A 19,066-nucleotide genomic window follows, 5' to 3' on the forward strand; every position below is an offset into this window, starting at 1 on the left:
AAAACAAAGCATCGGTGAAAAATAATTTCAGCAGATATGTTATTTTTTTTGAAACACAAGAAATTGGATTTGACCTCTCATTGATGAAAATAAGTTACAATTTGACGAAAAAAAAACAACAAAAAGTGAAAAGTTTGAAAAATATTTGAAAATGTATATCATAAACTTTAAGACTGACTGCTTCAGCTAACCTCATTATTTCAACCCTCAATTACAAGCTTAAGAGACTTCTCATATTTTACGGCTACCTAAAGAACAAAAACAGGCAAAAACAACAATTTAAAGAAAAAAATTGAGCGAGAAAAGTGCGAAGGCATTAAAAAATGATTTTTCGCTGAAAACTTTTCTATGTTCAAATAGTTTTTTAACAGTAATGGGATTCTTTTTTTTCATCAATATAATTTCAAAAAATCAAATATGAAAACATACATTAGAGCCACGAAATTTTTGAGAAAGCTCGTAGTATCAACGCGATTAAATTCATAAGCTTTCAACGGAATCCACTCAATACGAAAAAATTATGCCTCCATGGGACAACAAGTTTGTTTGTGATTCATGTTTTATCAATAAGACCTTACGACAAGTTATTGACGAAGAAAACAACAACAAAGACAGGCAAAAACTAAAAATTCTGTAGAAAACTGCCAGAAGAAAGTGTCGAAGAAATTTTAGTCATATGCTTTTCGCTGAAAACTTTACCGATGATCCATTGAACGTCTTCCTTAAATCAATGGGAACTATCAGTAATAGGATAATGTGATAAGATTTCAAAAGGATCCAAACAAAATTCCCGAAAATTAAAAAAATATATATGAAAACTAGTGGCGTTGAAGTTTTAAAACTTAAAGGTAGAAATTAAAGCCGCTAACCAGATTAATTTTGGCTGGACTAGAAATAAAAAAATATCCTGTAAATACTAAGGCTGACTAACAGTTCAACAAAAAAAGTTTATGATTGGTTAATTTCGAAAAACTATTTTTAAATTTTTAAGAGCCTTTAAACTCAAAAAGTTTCAACGGAGGCCAATAACTAAGCTCAGAAATAACACAATGGTGGGAAAAATGCTTTCATGCAATAAGTTTTAAGACTATGAAAACAACAACAAAAACAGGCGAAAACCAAAATTCAGTAGAAAAGTGCGAGAAGAAAATTTTGAAGCCAATTAAACCATTACCTTTTCTCTGAAAATTTTATCTGTGATCCACTGAATGTCTTCTCTAAGCCAATGGGATAAGAATATTATTTAGATAATGTGTGTAAAATTTGGATAATATGATAGGAGTTCAAAAGTAACCAATAATACGAAAATATTAAATTAAAAAAAAAATTCGAATTCTTTTGTCACTGAATTCATCAAACCAAATGTTAGAAGATAAAATCGCTTTCGAGATTGATTTATTTGCAGTAGAAAATAAATGCGTTCTGTCAAAACTGAGACTGACTATCAATTCACGAAAACTTTAAGATTGGTTAATGTTCAATAAAATTTTCGAAAAATTATCATTAAATTATCAATAAACAGCCATTAAATTCAAAAGATTTCGACGGAAGTCAAAAAATACCCTCCAATATGCCCCGAAAAAAGAAGTATAGGGATGTTTGTCATGCATAGGTGATCAATATGACATCACAACAAGTCTTATGTTTATGAAAACAACAACAACAAAAACAGACAAAAACCGAAAATTCAGTAAAAAGTGCGACAAGAAAAGGTCGAAGCCATTTGAACCGTAAGCTTTTCTCTGGAAACTTTATCTGTGATCCACTGAAGGCTTTTTTAAGACAATAGGAGCTGTCATTTTTAGGATAATGTGATAAGATTTCAAAAGTAACGAATAATACGAAATATCCAAAAATTTTCTAAAATTTTTTCAAACGTTGTGTCTTTTAAGCCATATAACTAAAAATTAGAAGATAAAACATCTCGCCAGATCTAATTTGGTTACAGTTGGACGGGGTGCTGTCATCGCAGAGACTGCCTGACAGTTCTCGTGAATATGTTTTGTCAATGAGTCCATGCCGTAAGTCTCAAAAAATAGTAAAAATTCAAAAAGAAATTCAAAATTTGTTTTAAAATTAAGAAAACTCAGAGTCGATGCCAAAAAACACATGAGCAATTCTTTGAAAACGATTTGTTTTGTTCTCTGGGCTTCATTTGACTGTAAAGGAGGTTTGTTTTTAACGGAACATCGATGTGAAAAGTGACTTATCTCTAGGTGACTTTAAAAAGCAAAAAAAAGTAGTAAAGTTTTATAAAAAAGAGCTCTCAAATAGAATTCGAACTTTTTTTTGATATTGAACCTCCCTATGAGACCAGAATTAGTCTTTTTAACGCCCTTATTCTATTAGGAACACAATTTTGATTCATTTTTTGGAAAGAAGTTTAAATTTGAAATAATATTTTTATAGAAAATATCTTAATTTGAAGAAAAGTCACACTAAAAGTGAACAAATATCCCGTGTTCACACAAAACTTCAATCCTCGATAGCTCCTCGAAGAAAACGAAAATCAAAAAAAAATCTTTTTAATTTTGAATTCTACGCTGGACCAGCTTTTCAATGATACCACTCACATTTCTCTGCGATGAATATATCGATCGGCCAAAATTGACTGAACAAAAAAACATAGCCGGAAGAATTCCAGAAGCGACTCGAAGCGTCAACACTTTACTTACCAAATCGTAATTGCAGTGGAACCCACTACCTTTTGTATTAATCCATTAATTCACTTCCTCTCCAAGTCTGCTCTAAAAATTGGTGAAACTTAAACCACAGTCACCAAGAGAAACAAAATGCAGCAAAATTTTACATCATTGAGAACGTTTGGTAAAGTTAAAAAACCCAAATAATTGAAGTGGTCAAAAAAGTGATAGACTGAAAAAACTGACAAAGTTATCAATTGCCCTCAAATAATTCATGATTCTAATTTGAAAAAGATCGCGAAAGCAAACGGCAGATAATAATCTTAGAAACTAAGTTAACTCTTTTCAAAACAGGCAGCTCAAATTTAAGAATCAGAAAACACCTATAATTACACTTCTAATCACTGCAATTAAGACAAAAGACAACACATATTTGTCCCTTGTTGTGCATATGCTAGACAACATGAATTCATACAAATTCAAAAACTAAATTGATCATAGAAAAGACATAAGCAGCAGAACAATATTCAAAGACAAAAAATTGTTTAAATAACGAATTCCGGCAGAATGTTGCATTAAGTAGTCTTAAGTGGAAATTGTGCAAAAGGCTTGCTATCAAACTCTCAGTACTGCCTTGTGTTGAATGAAATCAAATGCAAATCAAAGAAATGACGAAAATCTAAGAAAAAGCCGAAATCATTCATTTTTAACTACTGAAAAAATCAATATACCGAAAATAAATGTACCAGGACAAAGAAAGAATGATGCTAACTAGAATGTGTAGAATATGGGCACCATGAAAGGAACACCGTAACAAAAACATTCTTGATTTTTGAAAGTTAAAAATCAATAAAAAATTCAAGAAAAACGAATAAATTTCATTGTTCAGTATTCAAGACATATAAAAGATAACTAATCATCCGATACAGAGATCTCTTCTTCTGAAGAGAACAAAAAGTAGGAAAAAAGCAGATTTCATATATACGAAAAATTGAAACATTTTGCAAAAAATGGTCAAAAAACTTTTAAGACTGCATTTATGAAAAAGTTTTAACTGTTTTTCAAAAACCTAACGCCAAAAATGATTGAATTTTTATTGCAAAGAAAATCAAGTCCCCATGTGGCAGAAAAAACTATTTCGAGCAATTACAACCAAAATACAAACAAAAACTGACGAAAATTGGAAAAAAACTACCAAAATCGGTTTAGCATAAGTACAATTTTATGAAACAAAATTACATCAAGGTTGAAAGAGGCGTTGAGTAAATAAATTATCAAACAGAAGTTGCCATATTCACCGATTTTTGACAAAAAGATTAAAAGATCCAAAAATGAAGAAATTAATGGAAAAAAAGCCAAAAATTAACTAAAAAATCGAGAAATATGCATCAATTTTCAATTTGAAACACATTTTCAGGCTCTGCAAAACACTGTGGCATCAATTTCCGAGGTTGACGTTATTTCAATATAGTATCAAATAAAATTTATTTCTACAAGAACCCAAAATAAAAGCAAAAAAATTGGGCCACTTAGACGAAAAACCGGCTAAAAACGGTTATCTATATGTGCCATTCAGTCAAAAACTACTTTTCAAAGTCAAAAAGTCATTCATTTTAAAAATTTAAGAAGATCTATCCTCCTGAAGAGAACAAAAAAAGGAAAAAGCAGAATCCATAAATACGAAACATTGAAACATTTTGCAAAAAAATGGTCAAAGAACTTTCAAGTTAAGACTGCATTTATGAAAAAGTGTTAACTGTTTTATCAAAACTTAACGCCAGAAATTGATTGAATTTTTATTGAAACGAAATCGAAGTCCCTCATGTTGCACAAAAAAACTATTTCTAGCAATTACAACCAAAATAAAAACGAAAAACTGACGAAAATCGGGAAAAAAACTACCAAAATCGGATTAGCATATGTACAAGTTTAAAAAACAAAATTACATCAAGGTGGAAAGAGGCGTTGAGTATAGAAATTATCAAAAAAAAGTTGCCATAAAAACTGATTTTTGACAAAAAGACGGTTAAAAGATCCAAAAATGAAGAAATTAATATTAAAAAAAGCCAAAAATTAACTAAAAAATCAAAAATTATGTGCCAATTTTCAACTTGAAACGCATTTTCAGGCTCTGCAGAACACTGTGGTATCAATTTCCGAGGTTGACATTTCAATATAGTATCGAATAAAATTTATTTCTACAAGAACCCAAAATAAAATCAAAAAAATTGGGCCACTTAGACGAAAAACCAGCTAAAAACGGTTATCTATATGTGCCATTCAGTCAAAAACTACTTTTCAAAGTCAAAAAGTCATTCTTTTTAAAAATTTAAAAAGATCTATCCTCCTGAAGAGAACAACAAAAGGAAAAAGCAGAATCCATAAATAAGAAACATTGAAACATTTTGCAAAGAAAATGGTCAAAGAACTTTTAAGTTAAGACTGCATTTATGAAAAAGTGTTAACTGTTTTTTCAAAACTTAACGCCAAAAATTGATTGAATTTTTATTGAAACGAAATTGAAGTCCCTCATGTTGCACAAAAAAACTATTTCTAGCAATTACAACCAAAATACAAACGAAAAACTGACGAAAATCGGGAAAAAAACTACCAAAATCGGATTAGCATATGTACAATTTTAAAAAAAAAATTACATCAATGTGGAAAGAGGCGTTGAGTATAGAAATTATCAAAGAGAAGTTGCCATAATAACTGATTTTTGACAAAAAGACGGTTAAAAGATCCAAAAATGAAGAAATTAATATTAAAAAAAGCCAAAAATTAACTAAAAAATCATAAATTATGTGCCAATTTTCAACTTGAAGCTCATTTTCAGGCTCTGCAGAACACTGTGGTATCAATTTCCGAGGTTGACATTTCAATATAGTATCGAATAAAATTTATTTTTACATGAAACCAAATTAAAAGCAAAAAATTGGGCCACTTAGACGAAAAAATGGCTAAAAACTGTCATCTATATGTGCAATTCAGTCAAAAACTACTTTTCAAAGTCAAAAAGTCATTCACTAAACGCAGCGCATGATCAAAAAACTTCTCTCGCTTAGCGAAAATCTGTTCACTACGACAGCTTTTCTCACTTTCGCTTTTAGGTCAAAATGCCGCGTGAACAAATCTACTTCCTGTAAAAAAAAAACCGAGAACAATAATTGAGCTACAATAATTGTGGTTTTAGCTCATTGGCTACGATTTCAAAACTTGAACTAAAACCTATGTAAAAGAGATAGTCGATAATTGAGTTACCAGCTCTTAGGTGCAAATCTTGAAGGATAGCCACGGCGTTGAGTAAAAAGTTTATCCAAATTTAGAAGAAAAGGTCCATTGCAGCTTTAATATTGCTTTGAATGCCTATATTTTATCGTAACTTGTCCGCATTCTAAACTTTTGGGTCTTTTCCATTACACGCTCGCCCCAGCTTATAGTGGTCTTACAACCTATAGCGCCACAGTCTTCGCGAATGTCTGGAGAACCTAAAGTTATGGCATGAAGGCTCCAGTTTGAAATAGATCATATTGGCCACATACCATCAGCCGTGTGTCTATGCAGAGAGTAAAACGTGCTAAAAATGTTCCAGCTTGTGAATCCGAGCTCCAGCGCTTTGGCTTTATGGGTTTTGTCCAATTATTCTATTTAACAAAGAATCAAAGTTTGCTTGATCTTGAAAAAAACCATAAAGAAACCATAGTTCTAAAAATCTGCTTTTTTCCTGGTGAAAAGGGCCAATACCGGCAGAAAAATCCCAACTAAAGCAGAACGGTTGCAATCTACAAAAATACAGAAATTTGGCATTGTTTTCAGCTATTGAGAGAACAAAAATGACAGCAAAACTTTTTGAAGCTGTGGTTTGTATATGGCACTGGTCTGACTATCTGATGAACCATTGTTATTGTATTTGTTGCAGGTCGAGCAACTTCATCAATTGGAGGAGCAATTGGAGGTTCAATTGGGTGCCTACTGGGTTCTCAGACACGGATACGAGGACGAGAAAAGACTACTTTGTGAACAAGTGGGTCAACACAAATTTAAAAAAAAAAACGATTCTTTCAAAGTTTTTTTCAGCGTTTGTATCAGTGTATATAATATTCACCGCTGAAAACATCATCCGATTTTAACACTAAAACGTATTAGGTCATATCATGTTTTCCGGGATTACTAAGCGATTGCTTTTTTAGATCTCCTTTTTTGATGAAGATGATAGCACTGTCATAGTAGCAATGCTCACAATAATTTTGAAAGTTATATGTACGTATGCATGTAAAAAAATTGATAGCATGACAGTAGGGTGCTTGTGTCCAAGGAAAGCGCAGATAAATCTAAATTGAACCGTTTTATTGTCTTAAAGGATGCATTGTTAAAACATTTGACTGAGAAAGGCTACCCCACTAATTCTCAATTTTTCATCGCATGAAAAATTATAGGACGTGTAGAAAAAAGTTTGATCACGTAAAAACTGTAGTGGGGCAAAAACGTGATACGCCTTGCCATGACTTGCATGATCTTGATAATTACTGTGTTATTCTTAAACTTGAACAATCTTGACCAGAGTACGGCAAGCTCTTGTCAAGCCTCTTTTTTTCAGCGTTTGTATCAGTGTATATAATATTCACCACATTCTGAAAACATCATCCGATTTTAACCCTAAAACGTATTAGTTCATGTCAAGTATTCCGGGATTTTTATGAGATTGCTTTTTTAAATCTCCTTTATTGATGAAGATGATAGTACTGTCATAGTAGCAATGCTCACAATAATTTTGAAAGTTATATGTACGTATGCATGTAAAATAATTGATAGCATGACAGTAGGGTGCTTGTGTCCAAGGAAAGCGCAGATAAATCTAAATTGAACCGTTTTATTGTCTTAAAGGATGCATTGTTAAAACTTTTGACTGAGAAAGGCTACCCCCTAATTCTCAATTTTTCATCGCATGAAAAATTATAGGTCGTGTAGAAAAAAGTTTGATCACGTAAAAACTGTAGAGGGGAAAAACGTGATACGCCTTGCCATGACTTGCATGATCCTGATAATTATTGTGTTTTCGTTAAACTTTAACGATCTTGACTAGAGTACGGCAAGATCTTGTCAAGCCTCGATTTTGTTGAAACACGTTATTTGAAAAACTCTTCAAAACAATTCGCTGAGATAATCGGTTGATTACGTAAGGAGCTTTGCTGAAATAATGGTGGTTTTTCAGCTTGCGTGCTGCAATGTTTTAACTGCGTACTGAATGTCGTTATGGTAAAAAAACAGATTAATTGTTCCGACCCCTCTTGAGGGGGAAGGAACTATATACTCAAATGGGTTTTTTTGTTCAGTCAATTTTGGCCGATCGATATATTCATTGTAGAGAGTTCAGACTGTTATCATTAGAAAGCTTGTCCAGCGTAGAATATGGAATTAAAAAAATTTTTTTAATTTTTGTTTTTTACAGGGAGTTATCGAGGTTTAAATTTTGAGAAAATAGAGTGAATTCAGGTGAGATTTTATTCACATTTTCCAAAATTTTTGACTAAAACTTCGACAATTTTGCTTACATTTTTTTTTAGAAAGTGTTGTTGATTTTTATTTGGAAACACGAGAAAAATTTTTTTAAGGCTATTTTTATTATTTTTTGTCAGAAATTCTTGCTAAAAATTTCAAAATTAGGACTTTTTCATCAAAATCGGCACGAAATAAAATTTTTAGTCCAGTTTGATTAAATTTACGGGAACTACAGACCCAAACACCACTAACACAATTTTTTTAGACTTAAAATGGGGCTTTTTCTACTTCAAATTCTGCTCAGAGTGCTCTGTAATTAAAACTTTGCCCTTTTTTGCTAAAATTTTTTCGTTGATTATCAAAAAGCAGCATCTATTTTTGAGTTTTTAGCTAACAAAATATCAATATCTAGAAAATTCGAATAATCAAGTGCTCCTAAGAGACAAACAGCGTTAGCAGGGCTAGTTTTGGACCAATCTTGAACTGGTATAGTTCAAAAATAATTCGGATTTTAATCATTCGGTCTTTTTTAATAAAAAAAAAATCGATCTTTTCTACATTAATTAAATAACAGAACATTTCAAACCAAAGCTCACTAATGATAGGTCCAATTGAATTCCTAAATAGCTTCACTTTGTTTTATCTAGTTGGTTACGTGAAAGCTTATAATTTTTTACCTTTTAAAGGTATTTGATTTTTAAACAAATAACTACTTATTGAGATTTGCCTCTATTTTTCTCTAATTTTGGTGAACTTGTTGCTGATTTTCAGCAATGAAATAATGCTTCTTCTTTCTATTGAAATCAAATTCAACCTTTATTGCGGTTTTACGCCTTAAGTTATGTTTTTCTGGCTTTCATATTACTAGATTTCACAAATTTTAAAATTTTTTTAGGTGTTTGCCCTTTTTTCAAGTTTTCTAGTTTTGTCACTTTATCACGTTATTGACAGTTCTTATATCACATTATTAGCTTTCAAAATAAGGCAGAAATGATAATATTAAAACTTTTGAAGATATAGGTTATGCTTTCAACGGCTTCGACGCTACTTTCTCGAAGAATTTATTTGACTTTTGTCTTTAACTGTCTTTTTTACTTGTCTTTTTAGTCGTATGAAAATTCCAGTACAATGAACCGTTTTCAATTGTTTTTCATAAAAAATTGGATGATCCGATTTTCTTATAATTGTGGATAGTTGTTGGCTTTCATGACTCTGAAAACAATTGTTTTATAAATTAAAAAGAGGAACTTTGTAACTTGCAGTTTTGCTCCTTTTTTGTCTGTTTGTTATCTAGTCTCGTTAATTACAAGTCAAATATGACATTGTTTTTGTCAAGGGAATGTTTGAAGAGGGATTGGTGTCACACAATCTAATGTTTTTACAGAATTCGTTGACTTTACTGGCCTCGACACGGAAAAAAATAATTAATAATTGACTTCTTTCTTGTTTGACGTTCTTTTTGTAGACGCAAGACCAATTCTGGATAATTTCAATTCTCATGGGCTTGATTTGGAAGAATAAATGAACCTATTTAATTGTTTCATTCTGTAATTAATGTTGTTCATGTCTTTGGAAATATTTTTTCGAAAAAAATTAAAGTGTTACTTAATTTGGATTTTTTTTTTCATTTTTATCTACTTGCTACCTAGCTTCATTAATGAGAGGTTACATAATACATTTTTGGTGCTCAAAGAAAGCACAATCAAACATATTTTGATGGCCATATTATGACTTTAGGGTTTCGAAAGCGTTTTCTGCCAAGTTTTATTTGATTTTTTGTTTGTTGTCTACTTGTTGTTCTTTTTTTAACCGCATAAAAAATTGATTACCGGCTGTTCTTATTTCCTTCTATAAAAAAATTGGTAATCGTACACCTATGGGATATTTTAGTTGATTTCTAATTGTTTTTAATACTTTGATATTGACTGTTTTAAAAAAAAATTAAGCGAAATTTACAACTTTACTGTTTCTGTTCTTTATTGTCTAATTGTTACCAAGCTTTTTTATTGAGTAGTTCTATATCTTTTCTGGTGAATTTAAAGTTGTTTTTTTAATATCAGTTTTATCTGTTTTTCTTTTTGTAGACGCAAGACCAATTCTGGATAATTTCAATTCTCATGGGCTTGATTTGGAAGAATAAACGAACCTATTTAATTGTTTCATTCTGTAATTAATGTCGTTCATGTCTTTGGAAATATTTTTTCGAAAAAAATTAAAGTGTTACTTAATTTGGATTTTTTTTCATTTTTATCTACTTGCTACCTAGCTTCATTAATGAGAGGTTACATAATACATTTTTGGAGCTCAAAGAAAGCACAATCAAACATATTTTGATGGCCATATTATGACTTTAGGGTTTCGAAAGCGTTTTCTGCCAAGTTTTATTTGATTTTTTGTTTGTTGTCTATTTGTTGTTCTTTTTTTAACCGCATAAAAAATTGATTACCGGCTGTTCTTATTTCCTTCTATAAAAAAATTGGTAATCGTACACCTATGGGATATTTAATTGATTTCTAATTGTTTCTAATACTTTGATATTGACTGTTTTGAAAAAAATTAAGCGAAATTTACAATTTTACTGTTTCTGTTCTTTATTGTCTAATTGTTACCATGCCTTTTTATTGAGTAGTTCTATATCTTTTCTGGTGAATTTAAAGTTGTTTTTATAATATCAGTTTTATCTGACGCTATTTTGACTTTTTTATAAAGTTTTGTTTTTTAAAACGGACATGAAGTTTTTGATGTAAATAATTTTTGTTGTTGTTGTTGTTGTTTGATTTTGCTGTTCGTCTTGACTCGCTTTCCTAATAATTGCACATCTCGTCAATCTAATGCACCATTATTCACTCTACCACTGAGTTATTTGCTTTGGAGGCTACCTTTTCGTTCATACACCAATTTTTAAAAAAAATACTTGAAAAATACTTGAAAAAAATACTCCTAACAGGATATATATATATATATATATATATATATATATATATATATATATATATATATATATATATATATCCTGTTAGGAGTAATCCCTTACAGCAAGGTTTCAAGTGCGCAGAAACAATGTGTACTATTTTAATAATCACTCAGATAGAAAAAAATTGCGCCTGACATTTGTTAAGAAAATGTTGGAAATATAAGTTCTAACGAACAAGTGGCGGCAACTCCACTCAATGTTCTCGGGAAAATTCGAACGAGGAATTGGTAAAATTCGCTATACAAAAAGGGGGGTCATTCATCCAATTTGAAGGGTACCAGGTGTAAATTTTATAGCACTTACTGTTCTGGCGTTAGCTGACCGCAAAACTGAATCAAAAACTTTTGCTGTCATTCTGCATAAATTACAATTCTCAGGTAGAGAGAGTTCGCCATGAGGTACAGAACGTACCCCAGCAATCCCGAATGCCCGGTTCTAGAGCAGGTGATGGTCACCAGGTGCTGGGAGGATCTAACACCCCACCCCCAATCAGCAACAACTGGACGTACAAGCTGGACTTTGAGGCTTTGAGAATTCTGAGGAGCAGTAAACCGGTCGTGTTAGACTACACACTGCCCACTCATTCGCCTGGGGAAAACAAGGTGGTTACAAATTTTGAAAATGACAGACACGAAATTTTTTTTAGCAAAAAGAAATCTGCAGCAAAAATAACAAACAGTTTTCAATATACATTTTACTACAATAATTGGGACGAAGAGTGAAAAATGGATCAGAAAACAATCATAAAGATATAATGTATGAGGAAAAGAAATTAGGAATCGGAAACATAAAATTTCTGGCTGTTAAACAGAAGAAACAATCTTTCGTTATCACCATTCAGAAATTCGAAAGATGAACCTAATAATTCGACTTAAGTAATAGGGCAGTAAAATCTTGTCTCTCTATTTTTTTTTTTGAAATCCGGAATCCTTGATAATTCAATTTTGACGTTTATGATTCTTGAAGGGTTAAAAAGAATAAAAAGTAGATTTTCGGAAACGACCTAAAAATACAGGTCAATAAAACTCTGCAACCAACATTCCACATAACCAAAACAGATGGCTAAAGACAAAAACAGAAAACAATAAAACAAATGTAAAAAGTCTAAAATCATTCACGGTTTTGAAAATACAGTCAGCGCATTGGTTTAATTGTGTGGGCCCGGGCTGATGGGTCAACGTTAAAAAACGCAAAATTATGTAAGATAAGAGTTGAATGCGTTGAAGTTATGTAAGGTCTACGCTCTCACCTATTACACAAATTCAACGCATTCAACGCCAATCTTACGTTATTTGCGCTGAATTTAGCATACATCTTAAATATTTTGTGTGGAATTCAACGTAGATTTTATTTACGTGCGTTGTATTTCGCGTAGATCCTTCATGAATTCACCGCATTCAACGCCAATCTAACGTAATTTTGCGTTGAATTAAGCGTAGATCTTACACATTTTGCATTGACTATAGCCTAGATCTTACTTAAAAGTAAAGCAACCACCACCAATCTTACAAAATTTTGCATTGAATTGATTTTCAATCTTAACAAATTTTGCTTTGAATATAGCGTAGATCTTACATAAATTCAACGCATTCACCGCTAAAATTACATATTTTGGTTGAAACTAGCATAGATCGTACATAATTTTGCGTTGAGTTTAGTGTAGATCTTACATAAATTCGAGGAATTTAACGCCAATCTTACATGAATTGCATTGAATTTAGCGTATACCTTAATTAATTTTGCGTTGAATTTAGCGTAGATCTTACTTATTTTGCGTTGAATTTAGCTTAGATCTTTCATAAATTCAACGCATTCACCGCCAGACTTACTTAATTTTGTGTTATATTTAGCGTAGACTTTACATATCTGGCGTTGATTTTAGCGTAGATCCTACTTATTTTGCGTTGATTTTAGCGTAGATTGTTCATAAATTCAACGCATTCACCGCCAAAATTTCTTAGTTTTGTGTTGAATTTAGCGTAGACCTTAAATATTTTGCGTTGAATTTAGCGTATGTCTTACATATTTTGCGTTTTATTTAGCGTAGAATTCTGGCAGCGGGGTGGGTGTAGGTATAGGGGCAGTTGAGGGAGGGGATACGTGTGGGGGACCGTAGGGGCAAGTGGGGGGATTCGTGGGGTAAGGGGGTTACGTGGGGTAGGGTACGTTTGGGGGGTACGTTGGGGGTGTGGTAGCGTGGGGGGTACGGAGGTTACGTTCGGATGGCTACGTGGTTGGGGTGTACGTGGGTGATGGGGGAGTACGTAGGGGCTTGGGTGCGGAGTACGTGTGATGGGGGAGGGTACGTTGAGGGGATATTTGAATGATGGAATGAGGTATGTAGACAAAATTTTAGGCGGTTTTTTCAAAAAAAAATCAAAAACTGGTTGCGTGCAAGAGAAACTGGAAACCAGAAATTTTCAAAAAAGAAATTGAACAAGGTCTAAGCTGAATTCAACGCAAAAATTATGTAAGATCAATGAACGCTAAAATCAACGCAAAATTATGTAAGATCTACGCTTAGAAACGCCAAAATTATGTGAAACGTTATGGAACAGTCTGATTTATAAACAGTGCGGTTCTTAACCTAAATAAGTTTCTGTGGCACAGTTTTAGAAGAGGCGACAAGTAAGCAGGAGGTCAGTTGTTCAGGTCTGATTCCGAGAGGTCTGAGCGTTGATTTTATGTAGCGTTAAATTCAACGCAAAATTTTGTAAGATCTTCGCTAAATTCAGCGCAAAATAATGTAAGATGTGCAATAAATTCAACGCAATTTTAAGTAAGGTAAACGGTATCTAGCGTTTACAAGTCGGAAAATTCACCTCATCTTCCTTACACAATTTTCCGTTGAGCGCGTTGAATTTAAACACGAAAATTCAACGCATTCAACGCATAACTATGTAAGAAAATTGCGGCGACTTACCGACTTGTAAACGCTAGTTACCGCTGCTTTTACGTAATTGTGGCTACATTCCTCGGCCCTGGGGGAGGGGAGAGTGAAAGAGGGGTTTTAGGAGGTGGGGTGTGGCTTAAACGGGGGGTTAGTGCACTTTAGACAATAGCTGTAGTGGGGGTATGGTTTTCATTGGGGTATATGTGTACATTTGGGGGGGGGGGGGGGGGGTAACAGAATATAAGGTTCGATAGGGTTGGGGGAATGGTGGCTATGTGGTACTACAAATAGAGGGTGTACGGTGGCTAAGTGGTGGTACTACAGATTGAGGGGGTACGCAGTTGTACCTGATGGGGTAGGTAAGATATAGATAGGGAACTGTACCGGGCTAAAAATATAAAAAAAAGGAATTTTTAACTTGAATAAAAACAATAGTTTCAAACTACTATATGTTAGAAGCAAGCTAATTATCTCCTAATTTTAAAGTCCCTGCATGTGTTCGAAAACAGAAGTTTTGGAAAAGAAAGAAAAAGTTCAAGTCATGAAGAACTTGCTTCAGCTTAAAAAACAACAACCAGAAAGCTCCGGAAACAAACCAAATTTTCCTAATTTAAAGCCAAAACTGTGACGCAATCTAAAATTGACTTATTTAAAATGGAGTGATGTAAGGTGGCGAGCTTTGCGGGCGGGGATGTGAAGACAGAGGCAGGGGGGTCGACAGAGCAAGCATGGGTTTAGGTTTAAAGATTTAAGGTTGAAAGAACCGGACCGATCTTGATCAGTACTGACCTGGTAAACAAGATACAAAAAGACCGATTTAAAACAATTACTCATCTTTGATTGCTTAAAATCTGTAAAATTCCTGAACTCATCTCGTTTAAATTTTTCGGATTTCGTTGATTTATTTTCTATTACAGAAGCGCTATTGCACTATTCTTAGAGGCATTCGTTCTATTCAGAAAAGAAAGCATAGCTTTTTATGAGCAACTATTTCTCCACAACATCTTTTTTAACCATCAAATGAGCTGATTTGATAAGTTTGCTGGCGTTAAAGACTCCTAATTATCATCGTTTATCATCATATTATTGAACTAAAATTTATCCTGCTGACCTCTTTCTCCCTTCTTTTTGCGGGGGAAAAAGAGAAAAACGAAGTGATGAAACAGGCTGCAATGGAAGAAGATCATTGTCATTGACTTGGCACCGGAGCTCTCGGCTTCTGTGGGACAATTAGAGAAAAACCATTTTCTCCACCTTTGTTTAGCCCTTTAAACGATTCCGGGACCGGAATATAGTTTCCGGGACATGACAACAGGCTAAATTTTTTGAATAAAACATTTTGTAACTTTGGGAATGTTGAATCTTTCTTAAACAGTCAAGGTGACTGAGTTCTTTTCTTCTTTAGGTTGAGAGAGTTCTAGAAGATGTTGAAACATTGGAATCGTGTAAACAGGCCTTCATTCTCACCTCCAAGTCACTGAGAGATATTCGTAATCCACGTTAGTGATCGTCTACTACATTTCCTTAGCAAAATGTTCCCATAATAATCATAACATTATATCAGTGATTCGAAAAATTTCCTCAAGAATGGTGCTTCAAATTTCGAACAAAATTCAAAATTCAACAGCACTTATCAGATAATGCGTTGGATGAATAAGACTTTGCGAAACACTTTAAAATGTCTTATAAGATCATAAAAATTTTACTCTCAAGCGACAAAAATACTGATTTATCAGATAACACACGAAAAAAAGAAAAGCGTCAAGTAAAATCTTTTATTATTTAAGATCTTATATAGAAATTTCTGATTGTTTAAGATCTGGCTATAGATTTGATGCAAGATATGATTATAACTTATACGGCAAAAAGTGGCAATGAAATCTAAAAAGTAAGAAAAATAAAAAAAAAGTTTGAACAGCTTTAACAGCTTACATAAAAGCTATAATTTGCAACACTTAGAAATACCGTTCAGACATTGATTGAAAATGTACTCCTATTTACATCACAATTTCCAAAATTATGACATGTCAATTCCCAAAATAAGAGTCAAGTAAGCTTTGTAAGTTGTATGAGACAAAATGACAGCACATTTATTGTTTTTGGACATTCTACCAAAAATTGCAATAGTTTTTCAAGACTAGTTTTCATTGCTAGGCTAATGCTGATGTTAATTCAATTAAAAAACAGAAATGTGAGCAGGTCATTAAAATTTCAATGCAAAACAATTTTTGTGTTAAAAAACCTTATAAAATAAAAAAAAATATTTGGAGAGTTGCAGGCAGAAAGTTTTTTTCTAAAAAATTATGCAATCATAAAGGAAAGTAATACATCATGTTGCACCTTTACATGTGAAACTGCCTGTTATGTTTAGTCAAAATCTTTTTTAGCGTTTGCCGTATAGAACAAATTGGTTCAGTCTCGCGTGAAATTGTTCAGCTTACAAAATTTGTCAACTTGTAAAATTCTGGTTAGAAAACTTGTAAAATATCAATTCAAGAACAATGCAAAGATGATGAACGCATGATCAAGCTGAACAAATCATTACGGGCGCCTACCGGTTTCAAATTGTTGAGTATACTTCCTCGTTTTTATTACCAGATTTTTCTTTTCCGATGTTAATACATTGTGTGTGTGTGAAACATACTTTCAAACTTCGCGGACGAAAAGTCTGGTGCCCTAAATGGAAATTCCAGTCAATGTATTTCTCTTTTAAACTGGAAGTTGAAAAGTGAAAACTGCTTTCCACCGCAAAATGCTTGACGAAAGCGCGTTCAGCAAAGAATTGTGCGGCAGATTAATTACAGTATAACCCCTGATTTTAGTAATTTTAAAACATTGAATCGTAAAATTGAGAAGAAAAACAATTAAAAGGATTAAAATTTTATAAAATGCCCTTACAGCCAGCCGATTGTAGCTACTTTTCACATTTATTTGATCCTAATTTTTAAGGCTTTTAATTGCTTTGTAGAAACCATGTTTGGATAATAGTTCAGGAAATTTGAAATAATATTTGATGAGAACTGACAAATATCTGCTCCGATCAATCTTGGGAAAATTAGCCCAAGGAGGAATTATTATTGTCTGTAAACTCATAAGGTTACAAACAGAAAAAAACCTTCATTGGGCGTTTCGTAAATTCTTGTTCAATAAAAACTTAAGTACGCTCAGTGAGGGTGCTGCCATTAAATTAATGCTTTGGATGAATAAGACTTTGTGAAACACTTTAAAATGTCTTATAAGATCATAAAAATTTTACTCTCAAGCGACAAAAATACTGATTTATCAGATAACACACGAAAAAAAGAAAAGCGTCAAGTAAAATCTTTTATTATTTAAGATCTTATATAGAAATTTCTGATTGTTTAAGATCTGGCTACAGATTTGATGCAAGATATGATTATAACTTATACGGCAAAAAGTGGCAATGAAATCTAAAAAGTAAGAAAAACAAAAAAAAAGTTTGAACAGCTTTAACAGCTTACATAAAAGCTATAATTTGCAACACTTAGAAATACCGTTCAGACATTGATTGAAAATGTACTCCTATTTACATCACAATTTCCAAAATTATGACATGTCAATTCCCAAAATAAGAGTCAAGTAAGCTTTGTAAGTTGTATGAGACAAAATGACAGCACATTTATTGTTTTTGGACATTCTACCAAAAATTGCAATAGTTTTTCAAGACTAGTTTTCATTGCTAGGCTAATGCTGATGTTAATTCAATTAAAAAACAGAAATGTGAGCAGGTCATTAAAATTTCAATGCAAAACAATTTTTGTGTTAAAAAACCTTATAAAATAAAAAAAAATATTTGGAGAGTTGCAGGCAGAAAGTTTTTTTCTAAAAAATTATGCAATCATAAAGGAAAGTAATACATCATGTTGCACCTTTACATGTAAAACTGCCTGTTATGTTTAGTCAAAATTTTTTTTAGCGTTTGCCGTATAGAACAAATTGGTTCAGTCTCGCGTGAAATTGTTCAGCTTACAAAATTTGTCAACTTGTAAAATTCTGGTTAGAAAACTTGTAAAATATCAATTCAAGAACAATGCAAAGATGATGAACGCATGATCAAGCTGAACAAATCATTACGGGCGCCTACCGGTTTCAAATTGTTGAGTATACTTCCTCGTTTTTATTACCAGATTTTTCTTTTCCGATGTTAATACATTGTGTGTGTGTGTGAAACATACTTTCAAACTTCGCGGACGAAAAGTCTGGTGCCCTAAATGGAAATTCCAGTCAATGTATTTCTCTTTTAAACTGGAAGTTGAAAAGTGAAAACTGCTTTCCACCGCAAAATGCTTGACGAAAGCGCGTTCAGCAAAGAATTGTGCGGCAGATTAATTACAGTATAACCCCTGATTTTAGTAATTTTAAAACATTGAATCGTAAAATTGAGAAGAAAAACAATTAAAAGGATTAAAATTTTATAAAATGCCCTTACAGCCAGCCGATTGTAGCTATTTTTCACATTTATTTGATCCTAATTTTTAAGGCTTTTAATTGCTTTGTAGAAACCATGTTTGGATAATAGTTCAGGAAATTTGAAATAATATTTGATGAGAACTGACAAATATCTGCTCCGATCAATCTTGGGAAAATTAGCCCAAGGAGGAATTATTATTGTCTGTAAACTCATAAGGTTACAAACAGAAAAAAACCTTCATTGGTCGTTTCGTAAATTCTTGTTCAATAAAAACTTAAGTACGCTCAGTGAGGGTGCTGCCATTAAATTATTTTGACCAAAGTATTAAAATGGACAGGCATCTTTTCATGGAGAGCGCAAATTGAGCCGAAATTAAATTATGCTTACTGTAAGGAGATGTCTAACTAGGGAGTTAATTTAATATTTTAATCCCTGCAATCCAATCAGTTCCAATAATCTGCAATTTTCGATTGAAGTTCGATTCCATTGCAGCAAAAAATAAGTCACTTTTTGGAACGCAAACCGACGAAGTGCAAAGCACGCTCATCATCGACCCAGAGACATCTTACAATGGCGTTATATCAATTTCTTGCTTACTTGACTTCATTTTCAAAATCTGGTTATCT

At 32.6% G+C, this 19,066-nt stretch overlaps 1 protein-coding gene across 5 annotated transcripts in view; it reads left to right on the top strand.

The window, feature by feature from the left end:
- LOC142341753 (uncharacterized) overlaps positions 1 to 19,066 on the top strand; it is a 100,114-nt gene that overhangs the window by 6,399 nt on the left and 74,649 nt on the right. For all 5 annotated transcript variants that reach the window (XM_075392944.1, XM_075392953.1, XM_075392964.1 and 2 more), the window contains exons 2-4: positions 6,562 to 6,666; positions 11,493 to 11,717; positions 15,414 to 15,507. In XM_075392944.1, the coding sequence (XP_075249059.1) occupies positions 6,562 to 6,666; positions 11,493 to 11,717; positions 15,414 to 15,507 (424 nt within the window). The remainder of the gene's footprint in view (positions 1 to 6,561; positions 6,667 to 11,492; positions 11,718 to 15,413; positions 15,508 to 19,066) is intronic.

This window comes from Convolutriloba macropyga, chromosome 1 (genome assembly GCF_964194025.1).
Source record: "Convolutriloba macropyga chromosome 1, txConMacr16.3, whole genome shotgun sequence".
Classification (NCBI taxonomy): domain Eukaryota; kingdom Metazoa; phylum Xenacoelomorpha; order Acoela; family Convolutidae; genus Convolutriloba; species Convolutriloba macropyga.